Source organism: Bombyx mori, chromosome 22 (assembly GCF_030269925.1).
Source record: "Bombyx mori chromosome 22, ASM3026992v2".
In the NCBI taxonomy this organism is placed as follows: Eukaryota; Metazoa; Arthropoda; class Insecta; order Lepidoptera; family Bombycidae; genus Bombyx; species Bombyx mori.
Genome location: NC_085128.1, coordinates 10,913,055 through 10,932,001, shown reverse-complemented (window position 1 = coordinate 10,932,001; position 18,947 = coordinate 10,913,055). Strand labels below are relative to the sequence as shown.

General features: G+C 36.9%; 1 protein-coding gene and 1 long non-coding RNA gene across 18 annotated transcripts in view; one reads left to right on the top strand and one right to left on the bottom strand.

The window, feature by feature from the left end:
- The window catches only part of LOC101737298 (PDZ and LIM domain protein 3), a 32,363-nt gene that overhangs the window by 10,495 nt on the left and 2,921 nt on the right, over positions 1–18,947 (top strand). For 2 of the 17 annotated variants that reach the window (XM_012690604.4, XM_012690603.3), the window contains 8 exons: positions 1,040–1,188; positions 1,925–2,020; positions 3,443–3,529; positions 4,463–4,634; positions 15,051–15,197; positions 16,414–16,461; positions 16,913–17,001; positions 18,306–18,441. In XM_012690604.4, coding sequence (XP_012546058.1) covers positions 1,040–1,188; positions 1,925–2,020; positions 3,443–3,529; positions 4,463–4,634; positions 15,051–15,197; positions 16,414–16,461; positions 16,913–17,001; positions 18,306–18,441 — 924 coding nt within the window. Of the gene's footprint in view, positions 1–1,039; positions 1,189–1,924; positions 2,021–3,442; positions 3,530–4,462; positions 4,635–15,050; positions 15,198–16,413; positions 16,462–16,912; positions 17,002–17,717; positions 18,193–18,305; positions 18,442–18,947 lie in introns of those variants that run through there. The other 15 variants (XM_062675007.1, XM_062675005.1, XM_004926376.5 and 12 more) reach the window with 8 other exon arrangements.
- LOC134200995 (uncharacterized) lies at positions 5,868–11,308 on the bottom strand. The gene is made up of 2 exons (XR_009976136.1): positions 11,051–11,308; positions 5,868–6,340 (listed from the first exon to the last, which is right to left on the bottom strand). It is a non-coding gene; the product is annotated as an uncharacterized LOC134200995 (long non-coding RNA).

The window sequence follows — 18,947 nt, the reverse complement described above, 5'->3', positions numbered from 1 at the left end:
CAAGTACAGCGTGCTTAATACGAGTTTTTTAACTTCTCGATCGCGTAAAAGTTAACTCAAATTTGTACGTCATTACGGATCCTCCCGATCCATTAACGGTGCTTTTAGGTAACAAGCACCGGTCACTGTTCTCGTCGAACCCGTCGCTTGCGACGAAGGGCTCGACAAGCGAATTAACCCATAGACACAGCCCACTGAGTTTCTCGCCGGATTTTCTTAGTGGGACACGTTTCCGATCCGGTGGTAGATTCTGCGAAGCACTGCTCTTGCTAGGGCTAGTGTTAGCAACAGTCCGGCTTGAGCCCCGTTAGTTAATCACGTTAGAATGAAGCTGAAATAGCCTCTCAAGGCTATCAGGATAGCCCCTACTGCGCCCCTAGCACAAACAAAGGGAAGCTATTCCAACTCTATACAGATTAATTTCAGTTAACTTTAACGCGATCGAGAATTTAATAAACTCGCACTATGCACACTGATGCAATCCTCATTGTTGTATAGTCTCTGATAACCACACAAGTACGTTGCAGATGTCAAAAATAACCGACCACCCAAGTCTGCAGTTTATAAACGTAGTCTGAACAGTAGTGCCAACAGTTTTATAAGATTTGACAAAATCCAAATACTCGCTAAAGAAAACAAACTAATTCCATATACGGTACGTGAGGTTATGGAAATAAATAAAAACATCTTAACTGTATTAAAGAAAATAGTTGGCACTTATTTAATGTATGGTAACTTCATATCGTGAAGATTAAAACCGAAGTCAAAAACGGCAAAGTCTCTAAATCTTTTTATAGAAACGTAGACTTTAGTTAGCATAAGAATAACAGTTTGGTCGTTCGTGCCTACGAAAACCGTAAGGTGTTCGAAACATCGGCACTAATACTATGATGACAGTAAATAACTCGAGATTAAAGTATAAAAGTAGTTTTAATTATGTCTCCGACTCCTAAAAGCCGAAAAAATTATAATACTAAGCACACAAGGTTTTAATTGGCGAACAAAAAAGCTGAAACAAATATCTATTTTCTGTTTCCAGGTGACGCCAGGTACTCCGGCCGGCAGGGACTTAGTCCGTGGGGATATCATCGCGAAGATCGACGATTATGACGCACGTGACCTTCGACACGAGGACGCACAGAATCTATTCAAGAATGCTCCAAATCAGATTAAATTAGTCATACAAAGGTAATAAACACCTTTTAATTCTCCGCGAAGAATTTAAGATAGAATTTTGCAAAAATATGTTCAGAAAATGTATTAACACGTTGAACGCCACATGAAATCTCGAGTATTTTCATTCAGGCCACGGTGCTCACTCGTGAGTCTTATCTTGCTGAACCGATCGGGTCATGAGGGTCGTCCGTTAGTTGTGCAAGGGTTTTAATGTAAATGTTTTTACAAGCCACAGATTGCAGCTATAAAACAAAACGCGTATTGAAGTGAGCTGCGTGCCCTTTAGCCGAACCAAACGCCTTGGTTTTCAAATCCAATAGAAAATTGTAGTTTTTATCAAATATCTAAAATATCTTAAAAACTAGACCGTATAAAGGTCGCTAATTTTTATTTTCTGTGCAAAATATCGCATTTTATAAATTTTGAATAAAAATATCAAGTTAATAAAAATTACTGATTCCTCGACTTAGGCTTGGCCCGAATAGTTATAGTACGCTAGGTCCACCGGTGCCGCGGTGAGCCGCATAGCGTTCAATGTGTTAAACATCAAAACAGTATAAATACAGTATGACCACTATCATCTCATTACGATGTTTATCATTTCGTTTCATTTAAACATAGTTTACTACAATGTTTATTCATCAAAACTTAGTTTAGAGTAACTTTTAAAACTATTTTATGCGTATTTGTAGTTTTTTGTAAAGTACTGTTATAGCTCGTATTTATTAGCCGGTAAGTGTGATCACAGGGGCGGTTCGAGTCCTCATCTATACTCTGTACCACGCACGACGGGCAGCTATGTAGGCCGTGTGCCGACACCCACATTTTATCACGAGCTCGCCGAGTAAGACATGACTGTATACATAGAGGTCTCTTCAATGTCGTGCCTAAATGTTATTTATCTAGTAATAATAATAATAATTAAAAACTGAAGTATATTGTGACAAAATATCCCACCCTGTATCTATCCCTTGTCTATGATTATTAAAAAAAAATCTCGATGTAAAACTATCCTTTTTTTTAAAGTTCGTTAAAATATATTTTGTATCGCAAAAATTATATCTCATCGAGAGACGATTTTATCGACTTTCCGTTTAAATAATCGATATTATGATTGAGTAGGAATTGATAAAGCCAAATTCAATGACAGAATTGCATGAAGAATGCACGCAAAATAATGTACCTTTGGTGTTGTAAGCACGGAATTATTGGATTACAAATGAAGTTTATACTCAAACATGAGATGGGTACACTAGTATTTGGTAAATGATTCTATGGCTGTAAACTTTGACATAAAAAACATTGCATGGTTCCGAAGCATTAAATTTAAATGTTCGTATGTAATTATTTGTTGTCTGAATGTATTCTAAACCTGCCTTTCGAATAGCACATCCACTTATTTTCAATATACTGTATGTTATTTCGAAATTTAACGACAATACGATAATATAATGCAGCAATAATTATAATTCGCCTATAATATGTATAATATAAACTTTAGGTGCAGAAACACTTGTTAAAACAAATTATTTCAACAATACCGAAATTAATATCAAGGATGTTGGAAATTGTTTCTTTGTATTCGTTTTAAGCAAGAAATTAGTAAATTGGACGCCTTTCCGATCGGTTATGAAGGTTTCAATATCATATCAATATCATGCCATCTATGATGTCATCGCTATTAAGGTGTTGCAGCTCGAACGAGATGGCAATATGTTCCAACGACGCACCATTTTGTTTTTGCTTTAGCTTTTTAAAATCCCATATACACAGCCCACTGAGTTTCTCGGCGGATCTTCTGTGGATTGCGATTCCGATGCGTGTAGTAGATTCTGCGAAGCTTGCTAGGGCTAGTTTATTTTATTTTTTATTTTTTTATTGCCCTTGTAGGCAGACGAGCATACGGCCCACCTGATGGTGAGTGCTTACCGTCGCCCATGGACTTCAGCAATGCCAGGGGCAGAGCCAAGCCCCTGCCTACCGTTTAATACTCTCCACAAGCCTCGTTTGAAGAAGCAATTATCTTACGTTGAGCCCGTGAGCTCACCTACCCGTTCAGGCGTGGAATAGCCACTTAGGCTACTAGCGAATAGGTAAAAAAAATAATGTTTTTAATATTTATTGCTACGTCAATGTTGAACTAATTCGATGCCATTTGCAGTTTGACTGGCATTTTCGTGTGATTCGATGTGATATGTACCGTATTGTCGTTAAATTGATTCGGTAGTGTGTCTGGATCATGTTCAAGCATGTTGTGATGTCTTAGGGACGTGGAACGCGAAGGACTGAGAGGTTCAGGCACGCCACTAGCGCCACGTTCGCCCATACCCAACGCAAGCGCCACACCATTCAGGTAAACATTTTAGCTCACTGAGTTTCTCGCCGCATCTTCTCAGTGGGTCGCGTTTCCGATCCGGTGGTAGATTCTGCGAAGCACGGCTCTTACTAGGGTTCGTGTTAGCAGCGTCGTCAGGTTTGGACCCCGTGAGCTCACCTACTAGTAAAGTTTACGCTGAAATAGCCTCTCAAGGCTATCAGCTTAGGTAGGAAAAAAAAAGTAAACATTGATAACTACCTCCTTATTCACGACGAGGTATGAAGTGTTAGACAAAGACCCGAGACGCGAATATTGAGATTGATGTGCCATTTACCAATAATGAACAAAGTAAATAGAAAATATTAGCATCAAAATCATTTGCGCTTTTGCACCCCAAATCACTACCATACATTGTCATGTTTCTGTACATAATATGTACATGTTTTATACGTTACAATTGATATAAGATACTTGTTTAAATAATCTCTTGTTTTTTTCTTCTAAAACACAATGTTAGAGACACCTGCATAAATGTCATTAATGTTTATACAACTGCCGCAGAATGAGGGTAAAAGTTTATTTACCATTCATTTAAACAATTTACATCTAAACGAATTATTATTACACATGCACACTCTAATACACACAAATGCATCGATTCACAATGAACTTACTCTGTTGATATAATGTTATTAATAAGGTTGTTAATGAATAAGGTTATTTTGTTTATTAGTAATGTCAAATGAGAAAACAGGAATTAAATGTTTATGATTAAATAAAATAATTTGTAAGTTAGGTTAACTCTTGCTGGCATAGCACAGCATATTATTATGCACTGCCTTCAATTTGCCGTTGTAATCTGTATTGTTTATAACAACTTCTAGAATAAGCATCTACGGTAACGCTGTTGATTTACAATGTGGAAATAAATAAATGAATGACTTTCTTTAATGTCTGTTTTTGCGGCAGGACTCCAAGCCCGTTGCCTCCGTCATGGCGTGGTCCGGAATCTCTGCCTCGCAGCACACCGGTGCCACCTTCGCAATTCCAGCCACAACTGGACGGCGAATACAGAACCTATCTGCTGTCGCCTTCTTCCACGCGCACCGATGAGACCATCGATGAGTCTATTCAGAGTCAGGTCAGTCGTAATATGCATTATATAAAGGTACCCACGAAGTCTCTCAGTGGGTCGTGATTCCGATCGGATGGTAGATTCTGCGAAGCATTGCTCTTGCTAGGGTTAGTGTTAGTAAGCCCTCCCAGCTTCAACCCCGTGTGCTTGTCTACCAAACCGCGCGTAATTGAAATGGCCTTTAGGCTGCCAACGATTAAGTAGAGAAAAAAATTAGTGTCGAAAGACATTCACGGTAGGCAGCGGCTTGGCTCTGCCCCTGGTATTGCCGAAGTCCATGGGCGACGGTAACCACTCACCATCAGGTGGGCCGTATGCTCGTCTCCCTACAATGGGAATAATAAAAAAACCAATAGCATAGAACTTTCAACAGACTGTCAATCTCCAATAGTGAAGAAGCATTAATATCCCCTTTTGATTCCCAGCAAAAGTTCTAAGTCTTACATCTCGGAGCTGCATTAGTCGCTTTAAAACGTTTCGTCTATATCCTTAATGTTTTTAATTGCCCTCTTCACTTAGTCTATATTTTTCAATAAATACAACAACACTTGATTTTCCTGTTACTATTAGGGGCTTAAAGCATGAAATGGCTTATATAGTATTTTGCGAGGCGTAGACGTAATTAAAACTACTTTTACGACTTAATTTCGCAGAAAAACTATCACTTTATATCTAGCTCGCACTAGGTACTCCTACACACATAAAAATCGGTCTAAGCTGCCAGACCTCACTACTCAATATTATAAGTTATTTCTATGTGAAAAGAAACGTTATTGTCAAGAAGTAATTTATATAGAAACTAGCTGTACCCGTCCGCTTCACTGGGCATTTAAAATTAACATTATAATTTCTCACCCCCACCATGATTCTCATCATTAACGCCCCCGTAACTGTTGTAGGGAGTCCAACACTCATATAAATATTAGCCTATCCATTAAGTACATGTATTTTCTACATGGATACCCAGTTTCAAGTCAATCGGATGCATGGTTCAGTAGTCACAACGGAACATCCGTAAAAACCACTGTAGATTTATATATTAGTATAGATATAGATTTGAAACTTTTTGGCGGGAACGCGAGGAGTGAAGTTGTGTGATTTGTTTATATACATATATATAAGATTAGGCTGTATGGTATGACACCTTTGCCTTTCCAGTTGGAAAAATAAAACTACTACTACTATAGGAATTTGACAGTATGCAATCAGAGCAGTCAGACCAACAAATCAAATCAAATATATCGTGGAATATAATTTTTGCTTTTTTAATAATAATTTTTACTCTTAGATACAGGATTCGCCAAAGTCTAAGCAAGGTATTTTATTATTACACGCAACGTTTTTTTCATTAGGTACCAAATTTTTTTTATTGCTTTCATGGGTGTACGAGCTCACAGCCCACCTGGTGTTAAGTAGTTACTGGAGCCCATAGACATCCACAACGTAAATGCGCCACCCACCTTGAGATATAAGTTCTAAGGTCTCACGTATAGTTACAACGGCTGCCCCATCCTTCAAACCGAAACGCATTACTGCTTCACGGCAGAAAGAGGCAGGGTTGTGGTACCCACCCGCGCGAACTCACAAGAGGTCCTACCACCAGTAAAAAGCCAATTCTGGCTAAAGATCCATTGACAAATCGAAATTGTTTCTCTGAGAACTTCTCCATCATTATTCGCAAGAGTTATCTTTCTGTTCTTGATGTGCAAAACCTGAAAAAGTAAAAAAAAAAATCATTGAAGTGACTATGAAACAGATAACTTTTCTGTGACTTAGTGATTATCATGAGTAGTACTTAGTGAGTATCATCTTTTCATCACCCATCACAATTTGGTTAAAAATACCCGCTTATTAAACTAAGGAAAGTTCGGTTCTGTACACCCGAGGTACCTATTTCATATGGGTTTTTTTCATGAACTTTTTCAGGTAGGTACTACGATTAAAAAACAATTGAATTCGAGTGCTCTTTTGACTGTAGCAATCTACATTTACGTAGCCACCACATCCAGAGTCAAGTCTAAATCTACTATTTAACTTCAATTACTATCTATACTCTATAGTAATATATAAATCTACAGTGGTTTTTACGGATGTTCCGTTATAACTACTGAACCATGCATCCGATTGACTTGAAACTTGGTATCCATGTTATGTAGAAAATACATTTACTTAATGGATAGGCTAATATTTATACAAGTGATGAACACCCTAATAATAATGACAATAAATAATAATGTTAATTTTAAATGCCCAGCGAAGCGGACGAGTACGACTAGTACCTATACTTTAATAATATGTACTATAACTGTTATTCTTGGCCACATTTTGTAGACAACTTATACCTAATGAATATTGTATAGATTGCAATAGTACTTTTTGTTCATGTGTATGTATTGAACACGCATATCGCATCAAATTAGTTCAATGTAACAATTCGTCAGGCTAACTGCAACCCAAACTACTAATATGCCGTCATATTTAATTTGGTAAGAGGCCAAATGACGGCTACCAGCGTAACCGGCCTATGTTTCGTCACGATTCTTTTCCGACCTCTTTCCAACGACATATTTACGTTATAAAAATTAGAAAAGGGACATTAACGTTCTTAACGATATGTTTAATAATAATGACAATTTGCTGTAGCATACGTTACTGAAGGTACGGACTTTGTATAAAAATGTAAATCGTGAAAAAATAACTAGTATATGGCATCATTTAAACGAGTTTTGAGACTGAGGATTCTTGATGTAATATATAAGTGATTCTCAGTAGTAACCTTCTCAATCTAAAAGCTTCTAAAACTTCTAAAAACTACATGATCTGGCAACAATCAGTAGAAGAAGCAGAAGTCGTGGGAGAGGACTAAAACTATTATTTGGTCGAAGCCGATAGAACTTTTCGTAGTTTGAAATATCGTTGAATCTAAGCAAATCGAATAAGTATTACGTCTATTCTAGATTTAATAGACTTTCTGATAGGCCATACTGTATACAGGTCAGTATTTCTAGCGGTAACCTTGGGGTCTCGGTACATTCGTACAGTATTATCGGCCTAATCCTTGATGTTTTCAGCGAAATAGGTTAACTGAACCTAGCTAAATCGAAACGTGACGTATTTTGGAGCCATGCCAACTTTACGATATTCAATTATTAATTAGAACGGCCGACGACACTATCAACATTAGGCTCCGTTATATAGGGTATACCGGTTGGTATGCAGTAATAATTCATCGAAGTTTTAGAACATTCTCGACTGAGTCTAAATTTGCGCGAATTCTGAATCACGAATCGCATTAATAGACGATTGCGGTGGCTTTATTTCTAACTCTGCATACGTTGTCTACGGATAGAACAAATTCAAATTCAAAACGATATTATTTGAAATATACGCCTGCCGATCTGTGTAGAATATGTTAATACGTTTTAAAAACTTATATATTTAAACCACAAAACGTGTTATTTTAACCAAAAATAGCAAAAATTACAGAAAAACAAACGTAGAAACGCAGATAATATTACGAAAACAGAATAAGGTCACTTTAATAATCTCAATGTGGCTATAGTTTTCAATTATCACAAATTTGTATTGGAATGTATTAGAAATTTAAAAACAGAATATGCTTAAAATTACTATCAGATGATATCGTTGCAAATATACTACAACTGATCAAACTCAAAGTCACACGACAAAATATTGCAAGCTACAACGCAAATACGAAGCAAACAAACAGAATCTGCAAGAGACTTATTATTTGTTAATCGTTATTGTAATTTATTTATTAGTCTTTAGTCCTCAGCAACAAGAAAAGTTTCCTTAAATATTATGTAAAATGAAACTAACTACTGGGAACAAATATATTGTTGACTGCAATGCAATGGATACGATTTCAAATTTTAAGTAAATTAACTGCTCATAATATTCAGTAAGAATAAGGCGGCGGTTCCAACAGTTGGGAAGCTTCTATGACATTAACGGTATAAAAGTATTGGTGATTTTCTGTGTGCGTGAAGATATGTCATAGCAATCCTCAATACACAGAGAAGGATAGTTCATTCAAGAGCCAGATAACAAATTACTGAAAGCATTACTTGAAACGGGCTCTGTAACAGTTCAATTAAATGGAAGACATGAACTTTGCTTCAGTGGCATGTGATAAATACAATTTTAAAAATAGAGGACGCCATCATCTCTAAAAATCCTCTGCACACATCACATAGACCATGAGCATAAAGTACGATATAAACAGAGAAAAACTAGACCCAGAGGTGCTGGATATTTTAAAAAGAATATTACGTTGTTGCATCCAATCACCATTATCAAAGAACTTTCTCTCGGTCTAAATGGGCTAGTGATCTTAAACTATTATCAGAGCTAATTAACAACGTGTATATGATGGCACCATCCTTGAAAAATGAGGTCGAAACCTTTTTTTTTTTCCTACCTAAGCTGATAGCCTTGAGAGGCTATTTCAGCGTAACCGTGGCTAGTAGGTGAGCTCACGGGGCTCAAACCTGATGTCGTTGCTAACACGAACCCTAGCAAGAGCCTAGCTTCGCAGAATCTACCACCGGATCGGAAACGCGACCCACTGAGAAGATCCGGCGAGAGGTTGAAACCTCTAAAGCACTTTTAAAACGGTTTTCCTCTGCTTCAAACCGGACTACATGATGCCAGTACGAGCCCAACACACTACTTTGGTATCGCCAGTACCTACTCAATTAGGAATATGGAGGGCAATAGAGAAAAAATATGTTTACTACTATTACTACTACTAAGGGCCTTTTATAGAGAATTGGTCGCAATTCCAAAGAGTCATTCGAAAATTGTACCTATGTCATCCATCTCATGAATGTCCTGAGTACTTTCCATTCCATTCCATTCCCTCCACTCCGTGGCAACTACTACTTCCATTGCCATTATCATTTTTGGAATGAAACGCGGAAATAAAATCGAATGGAACCGGTGAAACATTATTAAATTAAACCCGCATATTTCAATAAAGTACGTACAGTTTCTACTGAATATTATATATTTAGATGCTTCATTTTGTTATTCCGCACATTTTATTTTAAATTTTTAGTTTCGATGCAGTAAATTACAAATGTCTTATGTGGCGCAAGGCTCTGTAACTATTCAGAAGGTTCTCGCCCACGCCGACGACGCCTATTTTCCCGCCATAATTCCAAAATAGAATGCATTGAAATCGCGTTGTTTACTGACGAGGGAACGACTGGAGCCGCAGTACGCGATCGCTCTCTGTTCGATACACGTCCATACCTACAAGTGTAACAATGTCGCTCAACCCCAACTTCTTCCCGAACGGATACCAGGATCCTAAACATCCTGAAGAAGAAGTTGTCAGCAACTGGGTGCGTGTCACTCATTGTGGAATCATTGCATCTTTATAACGTCCACGATTACCATATATAAATACATATTACTTTTACTAAAAAGCCATAAATACTAATTATTAACATTACACTAAGTGTTAATTGTGAGAATGAGTTGAAGAAATTCGTTATTGAAAAGTTTTCTAATTTTGGAACACTCGAGCTGCGCGTAGTGTTACAAAATATGTGATGTAATAACTCGTCATATTAACGATGTAATTTTCCTGAAAATGTTTTGTAAGTAATAAAATAATATAACTTCCGGAAGAACACATACATAATATCTTACTTAGTGTTATACTGTGGCCTTTCAATTTATAAAATTAAAAAAATATTACCTATTATTCAGTATTTTGAGTTATTTTAATTATGGCGCGAAACAATCCCTCAATTATTGAGCATAAATATATTTTGTGATTTAACCGTTACCATATTACATTATAATTATTTGGTCTGGAAACTCTCGAATACTCTAATCTATTTTCATCTCACATCTCTCTTACGAAAACCACTGTAAATCATTTCCTCTGTGCTTTCTGGGTCATAATGTCCAATCCACTGGTTTTTGTATTCATTACTTGCTAAATTTATATGCCTCGCTTCTTTAAAAAGCACACATTGCAATATGTTATCTATGGTTCATCCATGGACTTATGATCCCTCGCTTCAGTAGTTATATTACAGCAAACAGATTACGTAATTATACTCAAGATTAAATTATTGTTGATTATATTTTAAAATGTTTTTGGTTGGTCTGTTTCGAGGGTTAGTAATATTGGATTTGATTTTAAGTAAGAATATTCTAGGAACATTACTTAGCCAAACCGCCAAACGTTTTATTATTTGAAAATTGGTTTTCAACAATTGGTTATTTAATTGCATAAGACGTCATTAATATGATTATTATCTTCCTTTCAACATTAAACGAAAATTATAAAACTAATCGTTTCGGTTCTCAATTCCTTGAAAGAGAACTCAACCAATGCTCCAATAATAAAATACTAGAATTATTATTGCTCTTATTGATCATACCACATCTTCAAGATATACAATCGCCAGCCCGACAGCTATTTTCGCATCAATGTCACGCCGCTAAAATTTTTACACCCACATGATTTTTCGGCGTGGATAACGTGTATGGATGTAATGCAAACTTGCCAAGATATTCGGCCGTAATAGCAGATTAATCATGCATCAAATTATATTGATCTCATTGTACGTGCACATTGTAATGCGAACAAAAGCGTCATCGATATGGCCACTGTCATTGGACGTCGATGTGATTAATTCCACCGGAATAAATAACTAAACTAATTGTATGATGCATCATCATTGAATAATGATTAAGATGTTTAATAAATAGAATTACTATTTTGCGTAGCTTTGGTCAATTTATAAATGCGTTCTCTTGTTTTTTCTTTATTTATCAGCAACTAGATGATGACCGAGCCGCGCTCGGTTTTTTTTTTGATATCGCCATCTTGTTGTGTCTTTAAAGCAGTTAGTTGCCCTCAATTAAGAAAAATAGTATTATTATTCGCCAATCGGTGTCAGGAAGAGTTTATTATTGAAAACAGGAATAAAACGACATTTTCTGAAAATAAATCGTAGCTAGATCGATTTATCGCCCCCGAAATCCCCTGTATACTAAATTTTATGAAAATCGTTGGAGCCGTTTCCGAGATTCAGATTATACAAGAATTGCTCATTTAAAGGTATAAGATAAGATTTCTTGCGCTGTGGATGTACCTTTAAATACCCAATCTGTAAAATCAATTATCTCTTAATAAAAAATGATTGATTTCTAAAACATATGCTCTAATTTCCCAATCAAAACCTTAAATTGGTCGTAACTCTCGCATTTTCTCAATAAAATCAAATCAAAACGTTTTAAACTAAACTATTTGCAAATTAATGAGTTAGCCATTAACGTGTGAAGAACACGAGAAATTCTTATTTGCAAATTATTATTGGAAGCGGATGAACGTTGCGTCACCGTCCGAATACTTAGTTGACGTATTGTAAACAGACGCAAATAAAATGCTTTTTTTTTTTTCGAATTTTTTTTTATTGCCCTTGTAGGCAGACGAGCATACGGCCCCCTGACCGTCGCCCATGGACTTCAGCAATACCAGGGGCAGAGCCAAGCCGCTGCCTACCGCTTAATACTCTCCACAAGCCTCGTTTGAAGAAGGACATGTCATAGCGCTCGGGAAACACTGTGGAGGGGAGTTCATTCCATAGCCGGATGGTACATGGCAAAAAAGATCTCTGGAAACGCACTGTGGATGACCGCAGTGGCTCCAGGTAGTATGGGTGAACTCTACTCCGGTGGCGGGCGGTGCGATGGTAAAAACGAGATGCCGGTATCATCTAGAACAATTCCTCAGAGAGACCTTATCACAAGCCATCAGTGAATACTGTTTATAATTGACAAAATATGACTTTTTTTTACAACAGTGTCTATCGTAAATGTTTAGAAACGAAAAAAGTTTCCATTCTGTGGCCTAAATTCGAAGAACGGAATAAAGCAGCGCACAAATGATAACCCAATTGCAACATTGGATATTTAAAAATATCTCAGTTGCGTTACGTCTTTTCTTTGCGTGCTACATTAAAAAAATGAATATGATTCGTTCATTTCATAATTTATTTAACTACATTGATAAATAAAAAAATCTTACATGGTGGCAGCAGATGCTCATAGACAACAATACTTGAATACCGTTAAACACCTTGATGCGTAAGGTTAACTTAAAATGCATTCAATAATTTGCCCTTTTCATCCCTTATGCTTCTGTTTTTAATTCCTTTTTTGATTTGCAATCACACGAGTTGTCAATATACTAAACAACTCAAACTCCGAATGGAAATATGAAATGACTATGACCAAATGAATTAGACTGGATCTTGCGAGCGAATAGAGATTATTGTATTTAAATACATACATACATACATAGCCAATAAGTTTTCATGAACAACTTCCATGACGGAAATGCATCGTGCATTGGAAATGGGCAAAAGTATCGCGAAGAAAACGAAGGCACAGACAGGTATCTTACCATACCATACCGTATCCTGCCTATTTCTGCTGAGAAGCCGATATACGTTCCGATTTGAAAGATGCATACCAGTAAAATACAAATGGGACTTCGCCGACTACAATACAAATGGGAGTCGCTGAGTGGCGGCGTTCAGACTTTGATGCCACTGAAGGAGTCCGTAACTATTTAACTCCAGATAGGCCTAGAGCTAGTTTGTCCATCAAAAGCCCAAAAAGGATATTCAAGTAAAGATGTTTTCACGAAATAATTAAAAAAGTTACACTTTGTACTCTAAATATATTGATAGATATAATTTTAGGCTTACCACATACGCACAGAAAATTTTTTATAGAAAAGATTTTGCAAACTTATTATTGAACAGATTAGTCATGGCAATTCTCAGCAACACAAACGCACGTAGTCAGTTGTTAACAATAGCAATAAAATCGTTGTTTTAAATTTACTGTTGTTTTACGACGCAATGTACATAGCATGTTCCGCGAGAAACATTTGGCTGATTTTCATGATCAAATAGCGCTCTTGACCCAACACCAAGAAAAACTTTATTTTCAAACTTCAAGCTCGATCTCCCTTTTCATTCCCGTTGTTTAAAAGCTAATCTTGAAACAAATGTCTGTACAAATTCGGTGTTGAAATTATCTACGTTCTACAAAATCAGTGCCTTCATAATTATTCGAAATAAGTGAAATTAAAATCTTGATCCTCACGATTAACAAACAGTCCTCCTCCTCCTCGAATGCAATGCTTAATCAACAACTTTACTCGACAAAATAAGATAAAGCTTAGTTCAATTTAGCTTAGTTCAATTTAGATGTTAATGTCCAAGTTTTGAATATTAATTCTGTCAGTTCAGACTTTGGAAAATCGCCTTGACTCGAAATTTTGCTGAGGAAATTCGAGTGTCTTAATTGCTTGAGTGGTTTGACTAATAGTTTGGCGACAAACTGCGACCCTTAATATTATTTCTTTCGAACACCTAACGTCTGCTCTATCCAACCAACGTATATATTTCGCTACAATATTCCGAAATAAAAGTTTATCGACATTTTTATCCGGACAGCTAAGCTCAGATATCTAATTTTATCTTTGTACAAATCGGTGGACAAATCGAAGTTAAAATTCAAAGTTATAAAATACATATAATTGAATAAAAACGAAAACAACAATTGTTATTAAAATACCAGCGAACAATCGGAAAGTCTCTGTAATCTGTTTGATAATGCGATGATTTCGCTTAAGCGAATACATTCAAGTGTAATTGAGTGAGTAAATATACATTCAAGATTTCCAAAGGTTATGTTCTGAATATTTTAAGAAAATGGTTTAAAAGATTAAACTTATTTAGATATATTCTATTAGTAGATCAAGCAAATAACAGACCACGGTTACAATAATTTAAGTCAGTTTATTATAATACTTTATTTGAAACCTTTACTTTGCAGCCATATGTTAATAAAGTACTGGCGATCTCCTTAAAAACGTTCCATCATTGGTCACGTCAATTATTATTCGATTTTTTTAATTTAGGGGCATTATCTGCTTATTATTATTTATTCTATTATTGTCATTATTATTCACAAAGGCTGAAAAGCTCCAATTCCCATGCGGTGTTAAGCGAAGCCTAACCATAGTTTATAGCGGGCAACCTTCTAATTTACGAGTGTAGTAAAAGAAAATTCAAGATAATGCCTCTCGGTATTCCAATGCAATGAATGATAAAGTTAAACAGATGAAAACTGGAGATTAATCACACATTTACTTTAATCATATTGCAACGGAAAACGAATCGCACTCTATAGTTGTCGTGGACAATAAGGATTTTTCAATCAAAAAATCTTTTTAATCAAAAGCATAAAATTGTTTAAATGCAGGTGCTTCGCAAATATAGCCGATGCATGAAAAACAAGAATGTAATTTTTTTTTGCTTTAAATGAAAAAGCTTAGTTTACTTCTGTGTTTGTCAACAGCCGTACCGCACCACTCCTCTCGTGCTCCCGGGAGCTAAGGTCCGAAGGGAGCCTGGCCCCACAGAGAGTTACCTGCGTCATCACCCCAACCCAGCAATGAGGGCACCTCCTAACCACGACTACCGTGATACCCTTATGAAACAAAAGGTACGTTCAAAGACTAAGTAAAATTTATATTATTTCAATATAATCGTTAACTTTTTATGTTATTTACTGCATAGACGTGTAAACGAGCTGATGGCCCACCTATATTAAGTGGTTGAGGATACTAATGTACCAATGTGAACGACCTTTAGCCTTTAGATGGGAGACATGATTCAAACCTTTTTTTGGAAGGAAGTATCACTGATGACCCGGAGACCTTGCTAGTTTCACCAGGACAAATGGGCGAAGCACGCGATCCTAGTCATGCGGGATTACAATACTGTTTACCACCCACTTTAACTTTCAGAACAATCAGTTATAATATTAATGAATAAAAATTACTTTCGAATAGATTAAATCGATATTTTGAAATGTAAAATAATTTATATTGCCATAATATATTGATAAATGCTGTGGTGATATAATGTACAGGCATCCTAGCAGCTTTCTTTTCGCTTATAAAGGATTCATTTTGATTGAGCTCACAAGCACATATTATAATCCATACACTAGTAGTTCTTTTGCACAGATACATCACTAACAATACAACATTTTAATATGACGGCACACAATCCACTATTTACGAGTTAGTTTTAAATGCAACATCTCTATCGAAATGTGGGGTTTTTTTTCGTTCTCATCATGTGCAGAACCGAAAATCGCGAAGTTTCACCAAAGTAAAATCATGTGATATATGCAATGATCATAATCTATAGAGGACTTCACAAAACAAAAAGTTTTTTTTTCCTTCAAGAACATACATATACATTAACGAATACTAATTCGTTTGAAACCGTGCCAAACAGCTGTAGGCAGTTACTTTTTTAACGTCAAAATCATTTACCCTCACATTGATGTTGCTAACTAGTTCCACTGTCCAGTCTTAGAGCTATGAATATTTAAAAAAAAAGTAACAAAATACGCTTTTATAGAAAATCCAACTTTAAACTATTATTTATTTTTCATTTTTTAATTGAATTTCAATTTTTTCAAGAATTTTTTTAATATTGTTATCGTTTCTTAATAAGTATACCAAATTTCGAGTTAATCCGACGTTTTGAAGGGGGTCAAAATCATGTTCAAAGATTCCGTTACAAACATACATACGTCTGAAGCTAATAAAAAGCGTATTAATAACTAAGATTTATTGGGTTCATTATTTGTTTTGTAAACTTGATTTAAGGGCAGTATACATGTGATATTTTTGAAAAAAACTCAGGTGGCAGAGTCGGTGCTGCAGCGAGTGGTTGGCGAAGAGGCACCTAAGGTTGTTTCATCAAAATGTTTGATAAAATCAGCTTCGAGCATGTACCGTTACAAACTTCTTTTACGAAGCCGGTCGTCACTTCATTCGGCTATTATTTTATTTTGTTTTTCATCTATATTTGTATTGATCTGGTCCTTAAGTTGTATTCGATGTTTAAACCACTTTAAATACTCCGCGAGATGGTGTCGAGAGCATGTCGTTACATACATTTTCATATCTGATTGCGCTTCTAAATGACGGCACATATTTATTTCGGATCTTCACCGCCTTGAATTTCGAGAATGTTTGAATGTTTGAACTCAATGTTTCATTCAGCTAACACTTAATTTAGCCGCCGAAATCTAATTGCTCCATACATGTAAGCAGTTTTTAATGAATTTCTCATTGTTTCTAAACTATCTTCCAAGGAGCTAATCATTAGTAAATCGTCTCATAATAACATTGTTTCCAGGTGTTGCACAAGCAATTCAACTCTCCAATCAATCTATACTCGGAACAGAACATTGCAAACTCTATCAGGCAGCAAACTTCGCCTCTGCCGTGAGTATCACAAATATTTATTTATGAGCTTACGTTCCGAGCAAACGGTTTCGGTAGGCAGAGGCTTGGCTCTGCCCCTGGCATTGCTGAAGTCCATGGGCGACGGTAACCACTCACCATCAGGTGGGTTGTATGCTCGTCTGCCTACAAGGACAATAAAAAAAAACGAACTCTTGATACACATAATGGTATCCGAAAACTGAAGCTGTACATGTTTTCCCACAAACTCCAATGTCAAGTATATTATAGTCTCAGCGTGTCAGTCAGTCTGTAAGGTCGCACATTTCTTGGCACTGGATTTTAACAACATGGACGTATGCCAGACTAAGCGATCGGATCCATGAAAATATTCCAATTGGACACGATTCTGTATGGACAATATTTACTGTAAATACGAAATTCCAAAAAGAAAAATCCTAAGCTTTATCGCAATACGCTGCAAAACGTTGGATTCGTCGTCACACAGATTATATTAACTGTGTGCTTAGTGCGAGTTTTTTAACGTTCTCGATAGCGTAAAAGTTAGCTGATATTTGTATGGAATGGGATCGTTTGTGTACGTTTGCCGCTAGGGGCGCTGTTCCAACTGCATACAAAATTGGCTTAACTTTTACGCTACCGAGAACGTTAAGAAACTCGCACTAAGCACACCGTACATTGTTCGAATCATGGAGTAAACGTTCAGCCAATAATAAAGTGTTTGTTTGGTCATTTAGAACTAACGGCCATTACGGACGGCCGCACGTTGTCAAGAGGCAAGTCTTTTACTAGAAACGCCACAATGCAACAGTCGACGCACATCCTTATTGACGCATTAATGCTTTTATCAATTTATTACGCTATCTTTCGATTCTTGCAAACTATTTATCTGTTTCACGCCAAGCTATCTGTGTCTTTTTACGAGCATGAACACGTCGTCGATCTGTTAGCAGAAGATCTAGAACCCGCTCCGCAGACGCGCTAAAACAACGAATGCGCTGCGGACCGGTGTTTATTTCACAAAAAAATTAATAGTTCATAAGTTTAAATTAATAAAGTAATCGATTTATTTATCAAAAAATTAATTAAGTTTAAGACTTATTCTACATGATTAATGTTAGTATTTTTATCGACCTGTCCTTCCTCAAACACAAACACGACTAAACGTGTAAACGCGTGCATTAACCGCTTCCGCGCCCCCCGCTAACTAAACGTCCTGCGGTGTCGAGTCTAATGTTTTCTGTCGTTATGATTGCGTCGCGCCCGCTAACCGACTAAATACTAACCTGCCCTCGTCCGCGTCCGCGCCCGCCACCGCACCGCAGCCCCAGGCCGGCCGCGCAGTACGACCCCGCCAAGTCCGAGACGTACCGCGCGCTGCAGGAGGACGGCCTGCCCGACGCCGCCACCGAACTCTCCGCGCCCGTCGCCACCAAGGTCTTCACAGCGCCGACCAGCAAGGTAATCTACTCTAATCTCAAGGGCGTTCCAGGTTCCAGGCTTAGATGAGTGGACGAGCTCACAGCCCACCTGGTGTTAAGCGGTTACTGGAGCCCATAGACATCCACAACGTAAACGCGCTACCCACCTTGAGATATAAGTTCCAAGGTCTCAGTATAGTTACGACGGCTGCCGCACCCTTCAACGGCAGAAATAGGCAGGGTGGTGGTACCTGCCCGTGCGGACTCATAAGAGGTCCTACCAACAGTAACATTTTTAAACTTAAAACAATATACTTGGTCAGTAACTAAAAAGTAAATAGATCATTTTTTGTCGTTGTGATGTTTGTGCAAAATTATATTAAAAGATTCGATTACATAGAGAAAGATCCGCCAACAAAAAAGAAACAGATTAAATATGATTTTTGATTTCGAAAAACTAACAATACAAATAAATTTATTAATCCATTCGACCTTCTGATATAACTCAGAAACTTTTCAGAACGATCCGTCGAGGTGGTTATCTAG